The 26,148-nt window shown below is 41.4% G+C and overlaps 1 protein-coding gene across 3 annotated transcripts in view; it reads right to left on the bottom strand.

The window, feature by feature from the left end:
- Window positions 1–26,148, bottom strand: part of LOC122807296 (collagen alpha-1(VII) chain-like) — a gene marked incomplete at its 5' end in the record, with an annotated part of 1,562,855 nt that overhangs the window by 711,556 nt on the left and 825,151 nt on the right. For all 3 annotated transcript variants that reach the window (XM_044078425.1, XM_044078422.1, XM_044078423.1), the window contains 2 exon segments: window positions 22,057–22,101; window positions 22,845–22,916. In XM_044078425.1, the coding sequence (XP_043934360.1) occupies window positions 22,057–22,101; window positions 22,845–22,916 (117 nt within the window).

The following is a 26,148-nucleotide window of genomic DNA, read 5'->3' on the forward strand; positions in this document are numbered from 1 at the left end:
TGAACAGATACTCGTAATTTCTTATTTATTTTTATTTATTTATATTTGTTTACCAGAGTAGTGCACACATCAATACTGACCAATTTCAGGCTCAGTGGGTAAAATATAAAATATTTCACAAACAAAATGACAGAAATGAAATCAATAACTGACTATTCAGATTAGTTACATAGAAAAGCTGTACATGTACATTCATGTACAACAGTTATATTAGTTTCTAAAGCCAGTCTATCTTCAGTAATACTGTGACAGAAGAATAGAAGTGTAAAGGAGACGGATAGTGAGTTAGGGGATTCTGACTTGACCAAGAGGTTCCCCCGACTGCTAGAACCACTGAAAACTTACTGACCAGTAAGGCATCTTCATTGTCGGTCTAGCCTAATGGGATGGCTGGGATATTGCTGCCATAATGTCAGACTTTTGGGAAAAATACTGAGCTGGAATCTGGTTCTACAGCAATAAAATCCAGCAATGAAACAATATGAATTGTTGTACATCTAATGAAAGGAACACACCAGAACTGCACATTCAATAATAAAAGGAGGTTTATAAACTGAGAAAGTTGTTACTTAGATTGTGATGAAGTGCTATAATCTCTGGGGTGCTCAAGAGAGAAAGTTTTTGTCCTCTCTAACTACAAAACTCCTTTTTAAGGTGCTGCTACTTAGAATCCTTCTGATAATCATGCAAAACACTTGCAAGCATGTGTAGTACAGTAGAATCCCACAGGGCAACCTTACTCCAGAACTTCAAACAGTAGTAAACTGCTCAATACCAGGAAAAAGTCTAGAACTTAAATATAAATAAAAATAAAAGAAAAAATAAAATAATCAACAGGGAAAAGATCAGTCCACCCCACCTGTCAAAAAGCAATAAATGCAATGAAATAATATCTTTAAAATGAAAAAACTTTAAGAAAAAAAAAAAGTATATAACAACTACTATATTAGTAACTACTATTAGTAAAATCAAAAATATGAATGCAGTGTGTGACACACACTGCACTTACTTACACACTGCACTTTTAAAAAAGTACCAATATAATAAGTAATTAGTAAATAGTATGAAAAATGAACCAAATGACCCAATAAATAATAAAAAAAATAATAAAATGGTGATTAAACCTACAATATTAATACATTTGGAATACTGTTAGGGATCAGTAATAAATAAAAAAAATTAAAGTAAATACAAAATCTAAAAAGAACAGATAACAATAGTTAACTTCTTAATTTAAGATCGGTAAAAAATTACAACTCTCTCATTCAGTCGAAAATTTAATGCGGGAAAATAAACAAATTGCCATTCTAGCTCCCATTTAATAGTAATAGTGTGGTGGTGGCACTACAAATACCTAAATTTCTATTAAAGAAAAATTTCTGTTACCAGGGTAGGTAAACAATTGCTTCTTATAATAATTATTAATTATGAGCTCCAGGTACACACAGTGATAACAGAAATTGATTTATTGGGACAAACAATTGAAGGATGATCTAAATTTTGCAACATTCAAGGTGGACTATGATGGCAAAACTTAAACCGATCCCCATCCACAGGCTCTTGAATGGATAGCTCTCTTACTGGGTGTAGTACAGCAGAATCCCAGAATCCCACAGGGCAAAGTCTAGAACTTAAATATGCCTGTAAGACCTGGAAATGGAATGATACATTCCCAAGACATGCTGCAGGTGGATTGGACACTAAACTGATCCTAGGTGCGAGTATGTGCGTGCTTGTGCCTTCTAAAGAAGATTAGGAGATGGTCTGGCAAAAACTCTACTTCCACTTGTTCTGTGGACCAGTGATCCACTGTGGCATCGCCTAATGGGAGCAGCTGAAAGGAGTAAAATGGGCTGGAATGTGAAGGTATACATCCTTCATGTTTTGACACCGCAAGAACATGACAAAAAAGGACACATTCAAACTTGTAGTAAATGAAAGCAGTGAGTTCCTTTGGATATGGGATTAAATACAAATACAATGTTTCAGGGGACCAGAAAGTACCTAGAATAACTGCCCCCAATGACTGGCATGGGATTGGTTTTATTCTTACTTAAGAGACAGGATGTATCTCAGTGGCGAAAGTGAAATGGAGGTTTGGCAAACAGTTCCAAGTTGTATCTCAATCTTCAATACTACCCTAAACACCACTACCATAGTCTTTGTGTTGGACATGTTAGCACAGACCATATCAGGGAATAATCCTTTAATAGTCATCTAGGATCTATAACAGCTATTGTTAAAGAGCTTTAGTAGTGTTTCCATTCTGATTTACACAGGTGACTTGTATTACTGGGAATTATAAACCTTTTATGTAGTTTTACTTTAGTATAGACTTTTTATGTGACTGGCATATTTAAATGTCATTATCAGGTTTTATATATATATATATATATATATATATATATATACATATAAATCCTTTTTATTTTTAAATATTCCACTCATTTTATCCTGTTTGGTAGTTTTATTTTCAGTTAATCAGAAGTCAATGACTTGGGATGCATGGCTAGGCTTAAAAAGGCCCTTGTGGTCATTATCCTAGTAAATACCCATGAGACTATGAAGAAGTAATTATTCTGACAAAATATGACCAATTTAAAGTCTGATGATAATGTTTGACTGCTGGCCTTTTAAACAATTATATTACTTTATTTGGATGGTACTTTTTACAGTATTTAATTGTTGTTTTACTTATTTTTTTTCCTGTTGATTGTTTACTTTTTGAGCATATTTTGAGTGTATTGTTGCATACTATAGCATACTAATTAATGGTTCTCTTGACCTACAGAGGGACGTTTCCTATTTGTATGCCTTTCTATTTCATTTGACGTTGATATCTTATTCTACAGGCTAGGCATCCTATGGCATGTTAGAGCAATCTTTCATGGCCATGTCTCAGCAAAGGCAGAAATCAGAGAAGGGTTAGCCTGCTCTGCTCTATGTGTTTACCAGACATTATGGGAAAAGGCCTTGTTGGGCAAGGATCCTCAGATCTGGTCCAAGAACCCACATATGCAGACATTTCTATATCTGGGAAGGGAAATATGATAATGTAACCTAGGACCCTCTGTAGGGCAGTGCTTTGTAACACTTGGTCAACTGCAGTAAGGGTGAACTTATTTTTTGTACTTTTGATGGAGTCCAGATCTGAGTTTTCATGGGCACCTGTCATAGATTCCAAATTTTTGCTGGTTTCTCCATGATTCACAAACCTACAATAGGCCATGTTTTTTTTTGAGGGGGGGGTGGCCATTTGTTTAAAAATCATCTTTGAAATGAACCAGAGCCATTTTTTTGTAGGGCCATGACTTCAGCATGTTTTAGGTGTGACAGAAAACTGTGAATTCCTTTTGGTGTATAATCCACCAGGAAGTTATTAGGCATTTTATTTGCAGGAATTCATTGGATCAAAGCACCACAGTATCATAAGAGGTTACTTGGGTACTGACCTGGAGGTCATTTCAAGCCTAGCCATTTCAGCCCAATGTGATACCATAGATACTCAGGATTGTATTTAGTAATGACTGCCCATGTCCAGCAGGGCTGTGGGCGCTATTCCTGGAAAGAATTTACAGTGCCCCATCCACTCGTCCAGGTTCCTTTTGAACAGTGTTATAGAGGTGCTCTGCTTCACATGAATTGGCAGCCTATTCCTAAGATGTGTCAGTCTCTGGGAGACAAATCTGTCCCCCCAGTATATCCTATTCAAGTTGCAGACCATATTTAGGACCATGGAACAGGTAGCTCTTGTCCCGTTTGATTTAAAGATGTGCAGAAAATTCATTAGGTTTGGGTCAGAGATTGCTCTGTAAACCAGGCGTACATCTCCCCCAAGAAGTCTATACAATACTGATTATGGTGACAAGGACTTTAGTCAGTCTGTGTAAGGCACATGCAGGAGTCCCTTGATCTTCTCTGTTAGAAACCTCTCTCCAATTGCTGCAGGTACTTTGTACGGTACATGCCAAAAGGGGCATTATACTCAATTATGGGCCTGATTAGTGATGAGTATAGGGGGTTATAACCTCCTTTGCTCTAGAAGAGATGCCTTAGCTAATAAAGTGTACTACATAGAAAGCCTTTCTTACCACGGTAGACACATGGTGGTCAAAGTTAAGGTTGCAGTCTACTTGCCATCCCAGATTCCTTGCCACTTTGTAGGTACAGAGCATATTGTTGTTAATTTAATAGTGTGAAGAGACATTGTTTTTACTAAAGGGAAAGATAATGCATTTTCTTTGCATTTAGTTTGAGACTGTGAGAAAGTCACCAGTCAATGGTCTGCATAAGACCCTCTGGAAGTATAGTGACATAATTTGGGGATCCGATAATTGCACCCATTTAGCAGTCATCCGCAAACTTGGTCAGCCACAACCCCTTAGTTTTGGCCTGAACTTCTGAGAAGTATATACCAAACGGTAGGGGGCCCAGCACTGACCCTTGTGGCACCCCGCTGGTGACAGGTCCGCTGGTTGATGTGGAGTCACTCACTTTGGTAGTGTGTGACCAGTCTGTGACCCAGCTGGCAACCCATCTTACAACAAGGGGTTTACATTCAGTTTGCTAAGTTTATCGGTAATGCTTGAGTGTGCAGTTGTGTTGAAGGCCTTGGTCAAGTTGAGGTATGCTGTGTGCACAGATTTGGCCTCGTTGATGGCCCTAGTCACATTTTTGAAGAAATCCACCAGGTTCAACAGACAGGATCTGCCCTTGAAGAAGGCGTATTAGGTTGGATCAAGAATTTGCATGTCCCCTATGTCTTTATTTATAAAGTCCATGATGATACGTTCCATGCCCTTACAGATGAGGCTGGTCAAACTTACAAGTGTATAATTACCTGGGTCTGCTGGTAGGGAATAACTATTGCAGTTCTCCATTCCTCAGGAACATAGCCTGTGGTTAGGTTGTGATTGAACAGAGTACTTAATGGGGATACTAGCTCATATTTTAGTTTGTTTAGAAGACAGCCCAGGATGCCGTCTGGTCCCATACAGGCTGTGTTTTTTTGCCTTAGACAAGGCTTTTATGACCTGCTCTTCTGACATGTTGAGTTGGGGGAAAGTTTGGGGCAAAGTATGTGATTTTGGAGGGGATAAGGGAGTGAAATTTTCACCAAATCTGTCTTGCCAGCAGGTTTGCTATCTCTGCAGGATCAGTGTGTGTGATACCATTAGTGACTAGTTCAGCACATGCTTAGGTTCTACCTTTTAGGCTGTGTACGTAGCTGTAAAGGCCTTATGGTTATTCTTGGCTGTGATTGCTAAATATTTCAAAATGTTACCCTTAGAAGACTTGATATATTGTCTTATTCGCCTGTTGAGACCGAGGAGGGTGCTTTTCTATTATTGGGGCCTCAACTCAGTTTTCTTAGACAGCAACGTTTTGCATTTGTTGTAAAGTTTGTTGATGCTTGTCCACCAGGGTGGCTTGTTTTCACTTGGGGCTCTGGCTTTGACTCTCTCTGGAACAGCTGAGTTTATACACTTATACACCTGATTGTACAGGGCTCTAGTGTATGTTTTGGTGTACTTACCACTTTCAGCTGGGGGTGGGGCTTGGAATGCATTTATACCTTCCCCTATCAGGGTACCGTTTGCCTTGGCGACATTTTTTAGTCTGACTTCACCCTTTGTGAGTTCTGGTGTTAGTGCCAGATTGAAGAGTGCCAGATCAAAGATGACTGATTTGTGGTCAGATTTAACTAATGAGGGTCTGACAGTTGCTGTGGTGCATCTGTTTTCATGTTAGTGAGGACCAGATCTAGTATGTTTGTTCCTCTTGTTGGGGTTTGAACAATTTGTTCCAGGGCATTTGAGTTAACAAAGTCAAGTAACTTTTGCGCTAGTGGGTTAGGGCTAGCGTAGGATTACCATTTGATGATAGGATACGTAGGATTATCATTTGATGGTAGGATAATTGAAGTCCCCCATAACTAGAGTATTTGGCAATATTTGGATAGACTCCAGTTTGGTCAAGTAGGCCTCATGCACATCATGATCCATGGAGGGGGATCTATAACTAGCTATGACTTGAATGGGGGGCTTACCCACAGTAATCTGAACTTGGAGTAACTCCAAGGTGTTGTCCTGTCTAACTAGTCAGGAGGTGAATTTATCTCTAATATTGACAGAAACACCACCTCCCTTGGTTCTCACACATTTGTTTTGCAGTCTAAATGTGTGGAAGGCATTGTAGCTTTGCAAGGCTGGGGTACTCTCTGAGGTCTTTAACCAGGTTTCTCTGACTGCACAGACATCTACATCCACCAGTGATAGGCGTGCTTCCAGGGTGTGCAGTTTTTTATTTAAGCTCCTAGTGTTTAGCACCATAATCCTTATTTTGTTATGACTGGCAATTTTCACATCTACAATTTTGTTTTTGAGACCTTGACTAAAAAAGGCACTATGGAGGAGACAAGAGCCTTTGCCAGAAGCCAAAAGCCTAGTGGCCCCAGGTGCAAAACCATCTCTGGCAAAGCAGCAATGTTTGCCAGCCATATTATCCCTGTCTGACAGAAACTGGATCCCCTTTAAATGACGCCAAAAACTAAGCCAATTATTGAAATTGATCATTTTTTTGTTTATACTGTGGCATCATTCTAGGTGAAGGTAAAATGCTGCTCAAGGCAAGGGACATACCTGCCTGGGACACATACTCAGAGAGCTCAGTCATGTCTCTTCATATAGTTCATATAGTCCAGTGAGGAGGTATGTCTCAGGTCATTCACTCCAACATGAGATATGACAGAGTCATAATGTAGTTGCTGCCATGAGACCTGAATGCATGTGTGATTTGATGAATCCTGGTACCAGACAGGCAGCTGACTTTGACTTTCTCCTTATGTGACCTGGTGAGTGGGACATCTGTGTATGGAATCTGCAATGACAAGAATATTTGGTGTACGAGTGTTAAGGCTTAAGGGCTTGTTAGTTGAAACACTGGTGTTGCTATGTGTCTTGGGTGCTGTGGGATCTGTGTTGGTTGTAGCAGTCTTGTATTTTGGAGGTCTCTGGTGTTTTGGTATGTTTTTTGAGAGAACCTCTGCATATGTTGATTTATGTATTGGATGTGTACTATGTGTACGAGTAGTGGCACTATCTGCATGAGTAGTGGTGGGTGAGTTGACAACCTCTTCACAGTTACTGTTTTGAGTCTTAGAGAGCAGGGATTCAAGATTCTTGGTATAGATACATCTCGAGCACTCTGTACTGGAGTGGGCTGTTAGTAGAGGGTTGTCAGTGCACACGAGGCAGTTGCTACACTGCCTCAGGAGACCCAAGTCAATAAGGCTGGCAGGAGAAACAGGGTTAGTCCAGCTGTCCATAATGCTAGATTTGAAGAAATGTTGTCACAAATGGGGTGCTTTCAGGACTGATCTAGGAGGTACACAGTAGATGGGTATTTCTGATGGGGTTTTTGGCTGGTGGTTTAATAGGTCACAGCTCACTATCAATACTTCTTAGACCAGAAATGTACTAAAAATGAGGACTACATTAATGTACTACAGATGTGTCTAAGGGAAGAATTCTCAAATGTATCTGTCCAGCTATGGTGCAAAATTGCACAGCAGTGCACGCGCTATAGTATGCTCAAACAAGCAGGAACCCTCTCAAACTCGGGATGAAATATCAGAAGTTAAAAACGTAAAAAAACTTTTAAAATACTCAAAAGAACCAATGAGGGTGCTTACTCCAAGCCCTAGACCAATCACCCTTCACCAGACAGGTTCCAATCAGCACACTTCTCTCACAAGGGTGCAGAAGGGCTCCTTCCAATCAAAGATGGCTTGGAAAATGTGCTCAGAATACAACAGTCACTACAAACAGGCCCAGATACAGCAAACCTATATCTAGACTATGCTACACTAACTACACTAATTTAGGCTGGAAACACTAAAAAAATGTTTTATACAGCAAAAACAGCAGTGAGACACTAAATATTGTTTTAAACAGCAAATAAATCAGTTATTTAAAACACTGCTTGGCAGGAAAATAGAACAAACAGAATCAGATGCTTTGCAAACAGTGAAAGGTAGCTTCCTCATTAACTTGGTGTAGGAAAGTACAGTTGTGCAAGAACTAACAGTAACAGTAGATGTCTCACTGATCTCTTGCACTATTCCTATACTCGTGTGTTATCCTTCCAAGAGCAATCTGATGCCCAGCCAGTGAATCAGAGAGTTCTTGCTTTGTGTGAGCAAGTTCACTTTGTGAGGTAACTTGAAATGATTGCCTCTGGCCAGTGGAGTAGAAGGGGGAACCAATGCTGCCTGGACCAAAAGGGAGTCACTAGCAAGATTTTGGGCTTGTCCCTCTGGATCTTTGATAGAGCCTTTGGGATCACAAGAAAAGGGAGGAGTATAAAGGATCTTCTCCCCCAGCTGAAAGACATGGTGCTGTCCTCTAGACCTGTTGACAGGGAGTCCTGGAACAGAGAAATCTGAGTTGTCTGTTCTGGTTGAAGGCAATAAGATCTATCTGAGGTGTATCCCACTTGTGAGATATATCCAGAAAGATCTCTCACTGTGACAGTTATTTGTGAGGATCTTCTCTGGATCTGCTGAGACAGTCTTTGAAGACATTGCCTTCTGAAGGTATGCAAATTGCCTGTAGAGACAGGTTCTTTCTATGGTTATGTCCCATGCCATCAGAGCTAGCCTGCACAGCTGGGAGGACTTGGTGCCCCCCACACACATCTGTTGAGGTATCACATGACAGATATGTTATCTGTGAATATCTACAGGGGGCATGGGCTCCAAAGGTTATTCAGCACCTGTAGGGCTTGGAGAAGGGCTTTTGTTTTCTTTACAAAGACATGTTCCTTTATTTCTCTGAGGAACCAATGTCCCTGAACTCTTGTGGAGCCTGTCCATGCATCCCAGGCCAAGTTGGATGAGTCTGTATGGAGGTACTGAATGTGTGTGTGTGTGTGTGTGTGTGTGTGTGTGTGTGTGTGTGTGTGTGTGTGTGTGTGTGTGTGTGTCTGTGTGTAACAGAACTCCTGTATTCCGATGAACCAGAGAGATCTACCATTGCAGCTACTTCTTCAGAAAGGACAAGAGAGGGATCTGGAAGTCCAAAGGGTGAGAGTGCTAAGACCAAAGGGACCTCAAGCACTCTTGATCTTCCTCATATGTAATCTGTTATAATAAACCATCAGAACTGTGGCTCCCATGTACCCCTGGACTCTTAGTCCTGTATTGCTGAGGTCATAGGTAAAGGAAGCAGGGACTGAAAGCAACTGGTCAAAGAGAGAGCTTTCTCCTGAGGAAGGAAAGTTGTCTTTGGGAGGGTATTCAGACTGCAACTTAGGAATAGTAGTATCTTGGGATGTTTTCAGAAAAAATCTTTCTGAAGTTGCAGGTCGAATCCCAATTTTTCCAGTAGAGACATGATAACCATGGTGAATCTGATATGGAAATGTAGGATTTCCTAGGATGAAGCTTGAATTAGAAGGCTGTCCAGGTATATCAAAATTTGAATCCCCTGGATTCTGCAAAAGGCAATAGTCAGGGCTAGACACTGTGATGACTCTGAGAACTGTAGACAAGTCAAAGGCTAAAGCAAAGAACTGATAGTGTGATGAAGAAACTGAAAACCTAAGAAATTTCCTGCAGGCAGGGTGTAAAGGGATGTGCAGGTATGCATTATTCTTCAGTCTAGGGTAACAAGGAATGCCTAATGAAGGATTCAGGAAATTAAGGTCTGCAAGGAGAGCATCTTGAAAGACAAAAGTTCTACAAAGGTGTTGAGGTATGACAAATTCAAAATGGGCCACCATGTTCCCTTTCTTGGTGACAAGGAACAATCTTCATTAGAAACATTTTCCCTGGTCCTGAACAGAACTGGTTCTATGGTCTCCTGGAAGAGTGAGCCCAGAACCAAGGGAGATAAGAAGAGGCTGATTTACAAGGGGAGAAGGGATTCCCTCAGGAGGGAAGCTCTTTCGAAGGCATTCTACAGCCATTTTTGTATGATGGACAAGACCCATTTGTCTGTTGTAATGTAGTCACATGCTAGGAAGAACAGACTGAGTGTTTTGAACAGACAGATTTGTGGACCGAGGTGGAAGGGATGAAACAGCAGCATGTTTTTGTGGAAAAAAATAAGTTATGTCTTACCGTAACATTCCATCTATGTTGATGATCTTCATTCATTCATTACAGATGGATTATCGGTTCCACCCTTGGAACCAAGTTGGCACTGTACCAAGCTTGCATCAGCCAAAAACTCTCAAGCTAAAATTACCCATAGTGCCTCTCTCCCCAATACCTCAGATCGAGTTTGCCCAAAGGACATAAGGCGGAGGCTTTTCTGCTCAGAATACCCTAAACCAGGATAATGGACCACATCCAAAAACCTCCAGGAGTCCACTGGAGGAGGACGGTGGGAGGGGAGTAATGAATGAATGAAGATCAACAACATAGATGAAACGTTATGGTAAGATATAACTTCTTTATCTAATGTTGTTAATCTTCATTCATTCCTTACTGATGGGACAGAGTCCCTAGCTTCTTTGTATCCTGGGCAGCCATAAGGAATAATATTCCTGAGCACCACTGAGTCAAAGGAAGCCCTTCCCCTGGAGACCAAGTCCAATTTGTAATGCGTGATTCTGATTCATGGTAAATTCTGAAACTATTTTGGGCAGAAAGGAAGGATTGGTCCGAAGTGATACTCTATCTTCGTGAAAGATCATGTAAAGCCTTCTGATGCATAATGGTTGAAGTTCAGATATCCTCCTTGCTGATGTAATGGCTACTAAAAAGAGTTTTCCAGGATAGGAATTTAATATCACAAGAGGCGGCAGGTTCAAAAGATGGTCTAGTCAGAGCCTGTACTACTAGTGAGAGAATCCAAGGTTCAATGGGGTCTCTAATGGGAGGTCTAATATGAGAAACCCCTTTCAGGAAGGTTTTACAGAGGCAATGAGAAATCAATGATGAATTCCCAAAGCCATCATGAAAATCCGAAATAGCAGCTAAGTGAACTCAAGGCAGAGAGGCTGCCGCTCCTGATTGCAGAAGGTATGACAGATAGAGGAGTACGTCTGGGACAGAATCTGAACAAGGATCTACATTGTTGTCGCCAGCCCAGAAACAGAATCTTTTCCACTTTTCATGATACAGTTTCCTGGTAGATGGTTTGTGTGAAGCCAGAAGAATGTCACTTACGGGAGAGGAGAGATTCTCCTGTCTGGCAATTACTGGAAGTGGAGAAACCAAGCTGTGAGCTTGAGACTGTGAATGTTTGGATGAAGTAACCCTTGGGGGTGTGATAGCAATTTCAGAGTTGGATCCAGAATCCATGGTTTGCAAGCTAGATGAGGACAAAGGAAGGGAAACCAAACTTGGCAGGGCCAGAACGGAGCAATGAGGATCACTCTGCTTCTCAACTGAAGGGCTTTCTTTAAGAAGTGTGGTATCAGTGGAATGGGAGGAAAAGCATAAAGCATTCCTGTGGGCCAATCATGTGTGAGAGCATCCCTCCGGGGGTTCCCCCTGTGGGAGGATGAGGGCAATGTAGCTGCTGCATTTGTGATTTATGGGTGAGGTGAACAAGTCACAGCAAGGCTGGCCCCAACAATTGAATATCCTCGACATTATTGAAGGACTGAGAGACCACTTGTGAGGAAAGAAAATACACCTGCTCAGTTTGGCTGCAATCACATTGGAATCCCCAGGAATGTGTGTTGCTATCAGAAAGTGGTTGGAAGCTATCAGCCATTGCCAAATTCTCATGGCTTCCCAACACAGTAGATAGGATTTGGTACCCCCTTGTTTGTTGATGTACCAGACTACTGACATGTTGTCAGTCTGAATCACAATAGTCCCTGACAGAAGGGCCGGATGGAACTCTTGCAATGCTAAGAGTACTGCCCTCAGTTTCAAAACATTGATATGCAGATTGGCCTCTGCAGGTGACCAAGTGCCTTGGACTGTATGTCCCTGAAAATGGCTCCCCCACCCAGTCAGGGAGGCATCCGTGGTCACTGTGGCCTTGGGCTGTGGGGTCAAGAAAGGATGACTCCATAGGATCATGTCTGGCTGCGTCCAACAAAGTAAGTCCATCCTGCACCTATCTGTTATGTGGATCTGGAAAGATAATGGATGGGTTAGCATTGACCATTGAGTTAAGAGAAGCCACTGAAGTATCCTCATGTGTAGTCTTGCCAGTGGGACAATTATTGTTGAGGCCATGGACCCCAAGAGTTGAAGGACTGCCCATGTGGGCACCTTGTCTCGGGGAAGTATCGCTCGGACCTGAAGAAATATTCTTTCTAACCTGTAAAGAGGAAGTGATACTCTGCAGGATAATATATTTAGCATTGCCCCTATGAATTCCAGGGACTGGGCTGGAGCTAGCCGAGACTTTTCTTTGTTTATGGAAATTCCCAGTTTCTCTGCTTGAAGTAGGGTATATTGTCATGCTGCTAATAGAAGATGCTTGGTGGGGGCGGTGAGAAGCCAATCATCCAGATATGGAAACACCTGGAATCCTTGCAGTCTTAGGTGAGCTGCTACCACTGCCATGCATTTGGTGAACACTCTGGGGGCTGTAGAAAGGCCAAAGGGCAATTCTCGAGATTGGTAATGATTGGCTCCCAGCCAAAAGCGGAGAAATCTTCTGGATCACTTGTCCATTTTTATGTGGTAATATGCATCCTGAAGATCTACAGAACATAACCAAACATCTTTTTCCAAGAGTGGAAGAACAGACCGAACCATGGCCATCCAGAATTTTGTCTGCTTGATGAATTTGTTGAGAATGATGAGGTCCAAAATGAGGCTCCCAGTCCCCCGTTTTCTTTGGCACCAAAAAGAGTCTTGAGTAGAATCCGGATCCTATCTGGTCTGGTGGGACTGCTTGGATGACTCTTTTCTTTAGAAGCTTTAGGATCTCTTCAGCTGTGAATTCCTTTTGACTGGGTGGAATGCTGGGAATATATTTTGGGGTTGTCAGGCGGAGACTGAAGGGGATGTGAAAACCTCTGGTAATGATTTGCTTGTGTAGACCCCCTCTGCCCCGAAAGGGACATCTTCCTGAAGAGTTACCCCCTCTACCATGGGGGGGGGGGGGATCGACTCACCATGTGTGCGATGGCATTGACCCTGGGACATTTTGTGCCAGAATTTCCCACTTCTCTGATTCCTAGAAAAGTATTGTTGAGGATTGGAAAAATGGGCACCCATGGCAGACAGGGTCTTGCCATCTTGCTCACACCTGGCCAGCGTGTCTTTCACTTTTGGTCTGAAAAGAGAGGAAGGGTTGACTGGTGCATTGAGAAAGGAGGACTTGAAAGGTTCTTTGAAATCTCAGAGGCACATACAGGTGTTCTGCCTCATAACAATGCCTGCACCTGCCGATCTAGCTGTCCCTTCAGTTGCATGTGAGATCAATCTCATGGACGAGTTGGAAATAGCTTCTAGGGTTGCAAGCTGTGAGGCCACTTTATCCTGGGCCTTGTCAGAGACTGCTCCAGCTAGCGTTCCAGAAAGTTCAGTTGTTAGGTTCCTCTAGAGTCTAGAAAATGTGCCAAATAATTCAACAACCGAATGGCAAAGGTTGAAAAAGCGAACATCCACTTTCCCAGTCTGTCCAACACCGGGACTCCTTGTTGGGTGGATGAACAGTATGGCTCTCCTTAGCAAGCTCTTTTCTTGCTGCTGACACCACCACCACAGCGTCTACAGGTAAACCTTTTGAACAATGTGGATTACTCTCAGGAGGGGACAGTATTTTGCCTGGTCTCTGGGGTATAGGCTGAATGGAGTCAGGCTTCCTCCATGCACACTGTACAATGAGCTAGACATGGTCGTCAGCGGGTGGGGTCACCCAGGAAGTAGAGGGCTGGGCATGGAAGGCCTACAAGAACACAGACTCTTCCAAGGATGGGTTAGTGGGCTTCCAATCTCCTCGCTGTTTCAATATTTCCAGGATGTCTCCAAAGAAGATATCTTCAGGAGGAGAATGTGAAGACCCTTCCCCTTCATCATAGTCCATGTCTTCCATGAGAGACTCTTTAGGAGAGTCTATGCGCTTCCTCTTGCATGCTCTTTTCTGTGGAAACTCTTTGACGGGGGCTTCCAAAGAGGACCTAGAAGAGGGGTCGCCCTGCATGAGGGTTTCTTGTGGCTCTCGTACCAGGTGTCCAGGAGTGGCAGACTGTGTCAAATGAGGTCTGGGGGGTATAAACATGTTGTATAAACATTGGAGGGGCCAGCTGTGAGCCTGCAGAGGCCAATGCCATTTCAATCACCTGGAAAGCAGGTCCACCTGAAGATGGATAAGAACCCAAACTGAGAATGACAACCTTGGAACTGGGGTCACATCCTGCTCTGGTAAACCTGCCACCAGGAAAGGAACCTCAGGATAACTCGGTGCCGTCGAGGTCATTGGGGTCGTAGAACACATTGCCATAGAAAAAAATCAGTGCCCGGCTAGGGCCCTTGGTGCCTGCAGCCCAGTCATGACCCCGAGGATGGCTCAGCTCCAAAGGTGCCGAAGTCCAAAGGGTGAGTTCCGGTGCCACAGACAAGGGTGCTGGTGGAACTGAAGCAGCTAGAACCAAGAAAGACGTTGAAACTGGGAGCTTCAAAACAGTCGAGGCCAAAGGAGAAGTGTATGATGGAGTCTGTGGAGAGAACTCCTCTGTTCCAGGTGTTATAGAGGTTTAGGAAGTGAAGGTAAACCCCTAGCCACCAATAGCTGATCCACGAGTCTGACCACGTCTAACTTTGATAGGGTCCTGGAGGATCTAGTGGATATCCCTGATGAGGAGTCTGGATGTTCCTGGAAAGGACTATATTGTTGTTTTGAAAAGTGGTCCGTCAACAGGGAGTATCTGGTCCGAGGCATGGGGTCTCCCTTCAACACCATGATCAATGGACCCAGAGAAAATGCAGTGGGGGGGGAGTGACTGGTGTGGGAAAAACTATTGTCTGTGCCAAAGGGAGAGTCTCGGTCAGTGCAGTAGTGGTTGGTACCGTAGGTAATGGTGCAGAACAGTACGGTACCATATGGGTCAGGTCTGATGTCTGTTCCGTGGTCGGCACCAAAAAAGTCAGTGTTGAGAGAGAAATAGTCATTTCTGGAGTCAAATCCGATTTCTGTTCTGCAGTCGGTGCCGAAGAAAGGGGTTTGAGCCTTGGTGCTGAGGGAACTGCAACCACGTTAGGGAATTTAGATCTAAGCTCTGAACTTTTAGATTCAGGATCTCTGGGGGAAGAGGGAACAGAATGGCTCCTCTTCTTGGAATCCTTTTTTTGAGGGAGTGAACCCCTCCAACACAGAAAGAGCCTCCAAAAAAGGAGATTTAAGCAATTCTTTCAAAATCAGCTTGTTACGTCTCCCATTCAGGGTGCGGGTACCGAAGGCCGCACAAATCTTACAAGGAAGCTGAGTCGACAGGTGGGGCACTCCCAAACAGTATACACAAGAGCCATGCAAATCCGAATTAGGCATTTTACAGCTACACTGGTCGCAGGCTTTAAAACCTGAAGTGCCTTTTTTATCACACATAATGCTTGACAACAAGATAACCAAACTCTATAAATACACTATCACAACAAATAAGTTAAATTCACACAAACAACAACAAGGTTCTTGCACCAACAATAACAAAACCAAAGATTAACAAGAAAGGGAAAAGGAGGGTACCAACAATGGTATCCTTAAGAATTACCACAGAGGTTAAAGGGTGGGAGTACCAATGATGATAAGGGAAGAATACTGAAAATTTATTTTATTTATTTATTTTACATTTGTTGACCGGGACAGTCCGACTGGATACATGTCCATTTTCAGTGGAGGCCTGGGGAGAAAAGCTCCAAGATAATAATACACATTGAACATTTAGTAAATGCTAGTTTCAAGCAGATTACAGTCATAAGCAATACCAGCATTTAGCACATATAGCACTTATTATAAAACACTTTACAAAACATAACATTATTTTCAAAGTTAAACATACATAACATTACATTCAGGTTTAAGACACACTGAGCAGCAGTTATACAATTGACCCTTCCTGAAATGGAGTGGTAAAAAAAAGTTAGAAGTAGTTGAAGGTAAGGCACGTAAGAAATAGAGAGCAATAGAAAATGGTAAAGGGAAGAAACGGGAGGCACAAGAGAGATATCAACAAGTATCCAGAGTTTATACAGCAAAACGATAAGAATTAGCCAAGAAAAAATAAGTTTTTAATAAAAAAGGAACACTTAGCTTACAGCGAATGGCTTGACACGTCCTCACAAGTATGTGGTGAACAAGATCTGAGGTATCTCAGGATAGAGGCACTGTGGGTAATCTTAGCTTGAGAGTTTTTGGCTGATGCAAGCTTGGTACGGTGCCCACTCGGTTCCGAGGACAGAACCAATAACACATCAGTAAGGAATGAATAAAGATTAACAACATTAGATCAGATGTTTCCAGTCTTGGAATCCTACTGCAGTTACTTTTGAGTTCTTTTCTTTACTTTTTGCCTTTTGGGGGGATTTTGTTTCCTATGGACAAAGGTATTAGGTTTGGAGGGTAGTAGTTTGTTTGGTGTCTAGGGACTGAAGTAAGAAAAATCTGCTTGAAATCCTGCATGACTTTACCTTTTTCCTGCAGGGTTTCAAAGAGTTCTGTAGCAATAAAGAGGGGAGTCTAGAAACTTAGTCTTGACATCTTCAGGGAGGGACTGGAGGTGAAACCATGCAAACTTGTGGATGGTCAAACCATTGGCCACAGCCCTCAAGGAAGCCTCTGCAACATCAGTGTCTGGCTACTTGTGTAGCATTGTTGAGCATAGACACAGCCTGGAATTTATGTTCAGACTCCCCAAATCTAGCCACAGTGTTATTCATGTTACACAGAATAGATAATACATATTCATCATTTGTATTTGGTAGTTTGGAACCTAAATACCAATGTGGCAGAGGAATTCATTTTTTGCCACACCTATCCATGACCCCACTGTCTCTGTCAGACGGCAGCACATTCGATGCAGGAATGTGTCTGCAGAGTTTATTTGTAGAGAGAGAGAAAAAGACAGAAAAAAATTGGGGGTCTACTACAGGATTTTTGTACAGGAATTTCATCTCTTCAGGAACCCTGTAGAACCTATCTGGTTTCTTAGGCAATGGTGGCTGAGAGTAAGGGTCAGCAGATGTGGAGGCAAAAGCATCCAAGCAGGTTTCCAGGACAGGGTGCACAACTGAATGTTTTGGGCCCCTATTTCCAATAATTCATAGTACTTCTGCAATCTGAAACTTGTGTAATGTCCCACTCACTGCATCATCCTGGAGATTGTTTCACCAAAGGAAAACTGTCCCAGTGGGGAATCTGGTAGCAATGCATCCTCAACATCTCTGGCCAGCTGTCTCAGATAATGTATTTGAGAGGAATAATTGAGTGAGTTTTTATCTCAGTCTGATTACTCCTTCTCCTTGGAAGAGGAATCATGCTGCCTTTTTCAAAAGGGGAGGGAGGGGTAACAGGAGTAGAAGAAGAGAGAAAGAAAGGAGAATTCAAGGACAGAATGACTTTGTATAAGCCTTGAGAAAAAGACAGCCATTTCTTCTCATGGGACATCCACTGAGAAGAAATACATTTATTGTTTTGTTCCTTCTTCAAGGGGCATTTTTCTTACCAAAGCACAGTGGTGTGGAACCTTGGCAGACCTTGATAATGAAGCCAGATACCTCTTCTCTAACTAGGATCTGATATATGCCCTCTGATCCCTTGGAAATAATCACTTAGATTTCCTCCCTCTCCCCCACTGTGGTAGGTGAGTCAATCTTTTTGGACATGTGAGGAAGAGATTCCATATGGCCTGTGGTGAAGTCAAGGTGGGTGTCTCAGAAGAACTCAGACTTACAACAGACTATTATTGCATCTCGGCAGGGACATCCGATTTGGACTGGGAAGCTCAAGTATCAGGTTTTAAATGTTTAGAATTCTTCTTGGGTGTGAGTGAGATGTCCGAAGCAGAGTTTTCTGCCATCTTGCTAAGTACAAGGCTCTTGAGATGTTGGATCTCCAAACGGGTATTCAGAGAAGCTAACTTGTTTCTTACAGCTACAGTAATCTTCTTTGTTTTGCTTAGGGGCTGAAGAAGAAGAAGGAGGAGAGGAGGTTTTTGTAAGGGATCTGCCTACTTCAGTCACATTTCCCTTTTTTTAACTGCCACGAAGAAATCTTTAGGGAAAAATATGAAGAAAAAAGAAGTTCCCCAATGGGGCACTTACTTTATCAAGCCTTGGTAGTGATACAGGCACAACTATGCAGTACTCAGACCAACATTAGAGAAGCTCCTGTGTTTGGACTGGCAGCAAGATAATCTCATGCTCATATGTCCATTTATGTAACCCTACACCTATGGGCTTAGATCATATGCCAGATATACAGTGTGTCAGGAAGGTTTTTGGCTTTGGTATGCCAATCATTAGCGGACCGGAGTTCCGCTGTGGCAACCCCTAACCGGGAAAAGCCGAAAGACACAACAACATGCTGGCTGGCAGGTTATCCTCAGCAGGATAACCAACAAGTATTGGAAGACTGCAACAGTGAGCTAATGAATGACATCATCCCAACTGGCTGGCCTTGGGAGACTTTAACATTCAGGTTTACAATGTAGCAGACAATTTTGTATTAAAACTTCCTTTCACTTATAGGTGATGGATTTGTTCAGGTTTATTTATTTATTGATTGATTTATATCCCTTGTTAACCAGATTAGTTGGAAGACCCAAGGTGATATTAATAATACTAGGGGAAATTTTGGCCAGGGCATCAGGCAACTTCCCCTGCTTTTTTTGACAAGGACCATGGGATCATTTACATCCACCCGAGCTACCAACAATCCAAGCTGATGGAGCCTTGGTTTAATGCCTTATCCAAAGTACGGTACGCTCAGGAGTACATCACCCACCCTTATGCTGCACAGCAGTGTCAATAATTGATCTACCTGGTGTGGGAATGGAACCCACAGTCTTCTGCACCAAAAGCGAGTGTGCTACCTGTTGCATCACTGACATTGGTAATTATTGCCATACCCATATTAAGAGACTCACACTCTCTAGTATGATCAAATCCAGTACTCCATATGTAAAAGTGTAAAATTTAAGTTGCAAAAGACATTATAACTGTCAAAATGGATTTCTGCATTTCAGAATTATTCCAAGGTAAGCTAGACCCAAAAACATGTTGGTATTATATGAGACATGGGTACAACGGCTTTGTGTTTCAAGTTTGGATAAGAGACACAGCTATTCTTTGTTATAAACAAAGTAATATTATGGAACATTGCTTGCCTAAGAGTAAAAGTTAGAACATGAATAATATGAAAATGTAATTTACCCTTGGTTTAATACAAGCTCTGTAATGAATAAAGCATTGTTGTATAAGGAAAATTACTGCTAGATGAAATTGTGGGAAAACAACACAGTGTTTGAGAATATTCTGAAATGTAACAATCTTAGCAGTTACTGAATGATGATTGCATTGTTCTTTCGGCAGTTTAAGAATATGACGCATGATTGGAAAGAATATTCCAAAAGCTGCCATGTGAGCTGGCAGTGCCTTTTTTCATGTACTTAAAGTCTGTATGTTGTAATATATATCTGCTTTAACTGCTTTTATGTCTCAGTGGATTTACTGATGATGGAGTCTAATAAGGAGCTCCTTAATAGAAAGGAGGTTCTAATATGGGCTTAAAGAGACAGGAGCTGAGGGTAGACATGGTCTCTTGGTCTGACTGCCATATAGTTTATTTAGCAGAAGACTTGCCACAATAAAGCTCTCTCTGATTCTCAGATGGTTCAGGGTTCACATCGATAAGTGCAAGCTGCTAGTAGAGGTATCTTCTGTTTTATTTTTTTTTTTGAGGTGTTTACTGCTTTGAGTGCTGGAGACAATCTTGAAGATATGTAAATGTGATATTCACTGAGACTTTCCTCATTTCTTGATTGGCTTGCTCCAGGTCATGTATACCTCTTTGTTCTTAAATTTGGTTCTAAATGGTTCACTCATTCTTTAGGGGGCATAAAAAGGAAAAGGCCCAAACTACATTAGCAATGGTGGATGACTCACCTCAGGGAAAATATGCTTATATTGATTTCCCATTGTAAGACATTATCAGTAAGAGATAACCCATAAGAAGGCAAGGATATTACTATTTCATACTATGGGCAGACTGTACAGACCAACCTTCCTATAAGGTTGATATATCTTATGTACATGGGTACACAGTACTACAGCTCTAGTATTAAGTACAACAGTAACAGCAATCTTAATAAACATTAATACAGATTTCTGCTTGAATACAGCAGAACTAGAATTGGAAAATGCAGAACAGCAACAATATATGTCATTCAGTAAATTACAGAGACACTATTATCAGATTTGGTGAACAGAAACTCAGTTCATCATTCAGTAAGCTACATATTAGCACAAGAACTCTCAAATAATATTGACATGTTTTGTGAAGTGTTAGGGATTTTTTATACGTTTGCACAGTCCATTACTAATAAGGGAACAATTATTCAACCTAACGAGGTACAAACATAAGCAAACAGGAGTAGACAGTGTGGCAAGAAGTCTTTACTTGATCTCCCACTTGTAACACCATGTGAGATGACTGGAAAGTTGTTCCACTCCAAAGCACCAGAACAACCAACCAACTAAGTAACTGCAGCTTTACCTCAGCACTTGGTAAAATAGCAGATAATATACTGAAGGAAGGACTGGTAGAATTCTTGGAGGACAAAGTCTGGAGGACAAATAACAGATCCTGCTAAGTTGATCTTTACAGCTGTGAATCTGAATAACACTGGCAATAGAAAGGGGGAAACCCAGTGGATGCGATGTACTTTAACTTAGTAAAGCTTTACTCTGTTCTCCATAAATGATTAAATGATAGTCTAGGAGGTAAGGAAGCAGACAAGAAGATGGGCAAGTAGATCAAAGAATGGCAATATGGAAGGAAGTTGAAGCTTGTGGTCAGTGGACAGAGGAGTGATTAGTAAAGTCACACAGTGGTCAGTCTTGGTTAAGTAGACTTTGGGATATTTACACTGGATACCTCCAGACATACTAAAAGCATGTCAACTTATTCACAGATGACACTAAACAGGGGTGGTATTAGATAGGGCTACACAGGGATCTTAGCAGAGTGGCAAATGGGCTAAGAACTGACAGCTGAGGTTGAATGCTAGAAAAATGCAAAGTTTAACACTGATAGATGAGGAGTTCCAGTAATGAATACCAGATGGAGGGGAGCAAACTGGGCACCACTAGGACCAAAATCTATATGTATTAATTAATGCAGAAATGGCTCATAAGACCCTGTCTGAGAATGCTATGGTAAAAGCAAACCTTGCCCCTCTGCAGGTCACAGGTCAGCACCAGATGGGAATCTTGCATGATTCTGATGGTTTTTCAGGTAAAAAGACATAACTACCTGACAGGGTAAAAAGGAAAGCCACAATGACAGGGTACTGAAGGAAAATGAGGTCAAACAGAAACTCAAAGAACTCTATTTGCTTATCTTGACGGAGAAGAGGGAATGATATGCGTTCATAAGATAGTAATGGGTAGAAAAGCAGAATCAGTCTGAAGAGTGAATGCAAAAGAAAAAGGAGAAAATCAACAACAGTCTGGAAACCATAAAAAACACTTCATGGAAATGGTGGATGTAGGAAACATGGTTTCAGAGGAATATGTACACTATTGGTCCACTGAAACTTTGAACATTTGGTGTACAGCAGAGTCATAGTTTACTCATCTGGCACTTAATGCCACCCCCAATTTGGAATCAATCAACACTACATTGAGGAATAAAAAAAGATCACTGTAATACCCTCATGATGTCTCAACATCAGAGCAAATAAATAAACAAAACAAGTCCTTTTTCAGCACTCGCAATTGCACCCCCTTAATCATTTGCAAATCAATGTCATCAGACACTCTTGCCATGTCAGTAGACACAGTGAGTTCTGCTGCTGTGCATAACATAGATTTGTGTAGCATTTAATCACCTTCACTTATAAAACAGTGACTACTGTTCTAACCTTGTCTCCTTTGGGACCTCGTTCTCCTGCTGTTCCAGGCTCTCCCTAAAAAGAAAATATTTAAAGTAAATCAAACAGTACTTCAGTACACAAAAATCATTTTGCCTGCCGAGTATGCTGGTCTATGTCCATTAAATTCAGAACGAAACCTGCTTATCTGCCATTCCACAATTAGGTCCACAATTAGGATTCAAATTACATTTACAATGTCTGCACAGTTTTTAACCAAACGCTACATATCACATCCAATGATGCAAATAAAACATTCAGAAGTTAGTCTAGTTCTATCTGGTATACCTTCCTTCAGTTATCCCCTCATACAGCTATACTGCCATTCTCAAACCAAGGTTGCCAGTAGTAGAGACAGATGCCTTGTGCATATGTCATTGGGCGGAATCACTTTTGCATTTTAAATGCTTAACTGTTATATCATACAGTCTGTGCAGCACTGATATGTTTTACATAGAGGAGCATCTTACCATTTGTCAAATGGTAAACCCACAAGAGAGAAGCTTTTTCAAGGGTGACCCAAGAGCACTGCTTGGTTAAGTTATTTTCCTAGTCACATATGGGTACATAGAGGGTAATGGACTTCAGCCCCAGGCAACAGGGTGAGGGGCTCATCAGCAATTCATAGTTTTAATGCTGTTCACCAAGACACCTGACTACCATTTCTAGTTAAGAATCCAGATGAAATGACATACATTCAACTTTCAGATCAAACAATAAAATAAAATAAGCATGCAACAGTATTTATCTCCAGCATAAAACCACCGTCTCTCACTGACCTTTGGTCCTTCAGGTCCAGGATACCCTTTCACACCTGGTAACCCTTGAACAGCTACTTCTAAACATTCACCCTGAAATAAAATAAAGTGGAAGCTTAGAGTGAAAGATCAGCAAATGCTAGAAAAACAATAAATCTATGCCACCTGAAGTAACCACTTTTATGATTAAAAGAAATGCAAAAAACAATTGACCAACAACTTTATACACTTGCGATGCAAAGTTTCTATAACAATACTTTGTTTACTGTTTTGTTAGCATTATCTTTTGCTTCATTCTCTCCTGGCACTGGCAAATGGTGGGCCTGTTTTTGTTGATGGTGCTGTCTCCTTACTGCTAAAAGAAAAACACTGCTAAAAATACACGCCTTCTGAAAAAGCAAGGAAAAACACTTTTCAAGAGTAACATCAGCAGAGTTACCTGCAAATGACCATAACATAGATTATAGGCTTTGGCATAACCAAAGAGGTACAAAGCTTACTGATAGGCAAGAAATTCTCTCTTTAAATATCTACCTTAGACATTAAGTAATACTACCAATCCTTGAAAAATAAATAAATACATAAATAATTAAGTAAAAATAAAGTTGTACACATCTCACTTTCATCTTCCTTTTAATTCTTCAATTGATATTTGTTAAAAACAGGAACGATGCATTCATTTTTGTTTACATAACTGGTAAAAGCTGAAAACAGTGACTGGTATAAATGGAAAGCACTTGGGCTTAAACAAGAAAGCCCCGAAGTAAATAGTTAGGGCAAAAGATAGCGCCTACAGGTGATGGAAAAAAGGGAGTGGAGTAGTTGTGGAGACACAATGCAAGGAAGCTAGCTACAATGAAACAGAGATGGTATAGTTGTGGAGACACAATGCAAGGAAGCTAGCTACAATGAAACAGAGATGGTATAGTTGTGGAGACACAATGCAAGGAAGCTAGCTACAATGAAACAGAGATGGTATAGTTGTGGAGACACAATGCAAGGAAGCTAGCTACAATGAAACAGAGATGGTATAGTTGTGGAGACACAATGCAAGGAAGCTAGCTACAATGAAACAGAGATGGTATAGTTGTGGAGACACAATGCAAGGAAGCTAGCTACAATGAAACAGAGATGGTATAGTTGTGGAGACAATGCAAGGAAGCTAGCTACAATGAAACAGAGATGGTATAGTTGTGGAGACACAATGCAAGGAAGCTAGCTACAATGAAACAGAGATGGTATAGTTGTGGAGACACAATGCAAGGAAGCTAGCTACAATGAAACAGAGATGGTATAGTTGTGGAGACAATGCAAGGAAGCTAGCTACAATGAAACAGAGATGGTATAGTTGTGGAGACAATGCAAGGAAGCTAGCTACAATGAAACAGAGATGGTATAGTTGTGGAGACACAATGCAAGGAAGCTAGCTACAATGAAACAGAGATGGTATAGTTGTGGAGACACAATGCAAGGAAGCTAGCTACAATGAAACAGAGATGGTATAGTTGTGGAGACAATGCAAGGAAGCTAGCTACAATGAAACAGAGATGGTATAGTTGTGGAGACACAATGCAAGGAAGCTAGCTACAATGAAACAGAGATGGTATAGTTGTGGAGACACAATGCAAGGAAGCTAGCTACAATGAAACAGAGATGGTATAGTTGTGGAGACACAATGCAAGGAAGCTAGCTACAATGAAACAGAGATGGTATAGTTGTGGAGACACAATGCAAGGAAGCTAGCTACAATGAAACAGAGATGGTATAGTTGTGGAGACACAATGCAAGGAAGCTAGCTACAATGAAACAGAGATGGTATAGTTGTGGAGACACAATGCAAGGAAGCTAGCTACAATGAAACAGAGATGGTATAGTTGTGGAGACACAATGCAAGGAAGCTAGCTACAATGAAACAGAGATGGTATAGTTGTGGAGACACAATGCAAGGAAGCTAGCTACAATGAAACAGAGATGGTATAGTTGTGGAGACACAATGCAAGGAAGCTAGCTACAATGAAACAGAGATGGTATAGTTGTGGAGACACAATGCAAGGAAGCTAGCTACAATGAAACAGAGATGGTATAGTTCTGGAGACAATGCAAGGAAGCTAGCTACAATGAAACAGAGATGGTATAGTTGTGGAGACACAGTGCAAGGAAGCTAGCTACAATGAAACAGAGATGGTATAGTTGTGGAGACACAATGTAAGGAAGCTAGCTACAATGAAACAGAGATGGTAAGGGGAGCAAAAGTTTATTATGAAAGGGAAATAAGACAGGATCAGTAAGTAAAGTGAGGACTTTTTTGGGAATTAATACTAGAAAGGAGGAAGGGAAGGACAGAATTGTCTAGGCTCTGCAAAAGATGGGTGAGAAAGATTACAACAGAAGACTGAGAAAAATTAGTAGTACTGAATGAATAGTTTGCTTCAGTCTTCACAAGGGAAAGAAAGGAGAGGGTGACATGCTGAAAGGGAGGGCAGAATGAGAAGAACAGTGGACTGTGAACAGATACTACAATATAGAGTGAGAAGAGTCAGCAGGAACTAGCTACTCTTATGGTGAATGAACACAGGAACCAAATGGGTGGCTTCCCTGAATTGTGAAACATCTGGCCAGTATGTTAGCTGATACCCTGCCAGAAATATTCAACACATCACTGCCTAGTGCAGAGGTGACAGAAGACTGGAGGACAACAGCAGTGGTACCAGGTATAGGGGCTAACTGCTCCCTGGATGTTTGAAAGTATTTTTCACAGACAGGGTAATAGAAGTGTAGAAAAAATGATCAAAATGGGTTGTCGTGAGGGAAACTACAGAGCCATTCAAAACAGCATGGGTTAGATGGAAAATGGATAAGGGAGAAGCTATGAATGGATGGGATGTAGGCTAGACACTTGAAAAGGGGGAATGGATAGACAGACTGTCACATCCTCCCATCAAACAGATGTAATGTAACATTAACTTTCTAACTCTGAAGGTTCTATGAGAAGTATAGTAAGCTACATCCATATGCCATAGACACAGTAATGGTGTCACGCACACAGTCACTAACAAGTGAAAATATGCATGGCAGCCTAGGCCTGACAGAAAAGTAATACCTGTGATTTGTCAATAACATGGACTAAACTATCTATGCAAATATCAGGAACAGCACAAGTGATGGTTTAAAACTTTGGTTAGGTCAGAATATCTCTAAGGTCCTCACCAACAATGAATGTAGAATAAACAAGGACATTAAAAATGACTGATACCAAAAGATAAAAAAAAGAAGGGAGCAGGCATCATTATACATAACCACAACCATAACCATATGACTGTTGACT

Source organism: Protopterus annectens, chromosome 7.part0, assembly GCF_019279795.1.
Source record: "Protopterus annectens isolate FY-2018-M chromosome 7.part0, PAN1.0, whole genome shotgun sequence".
Lineage (NCBI taxonomy): Eukaryota > Metazoa > Chordata > Ceratodontiformes > Protopteridae > Protopterus > Protopterus annectens.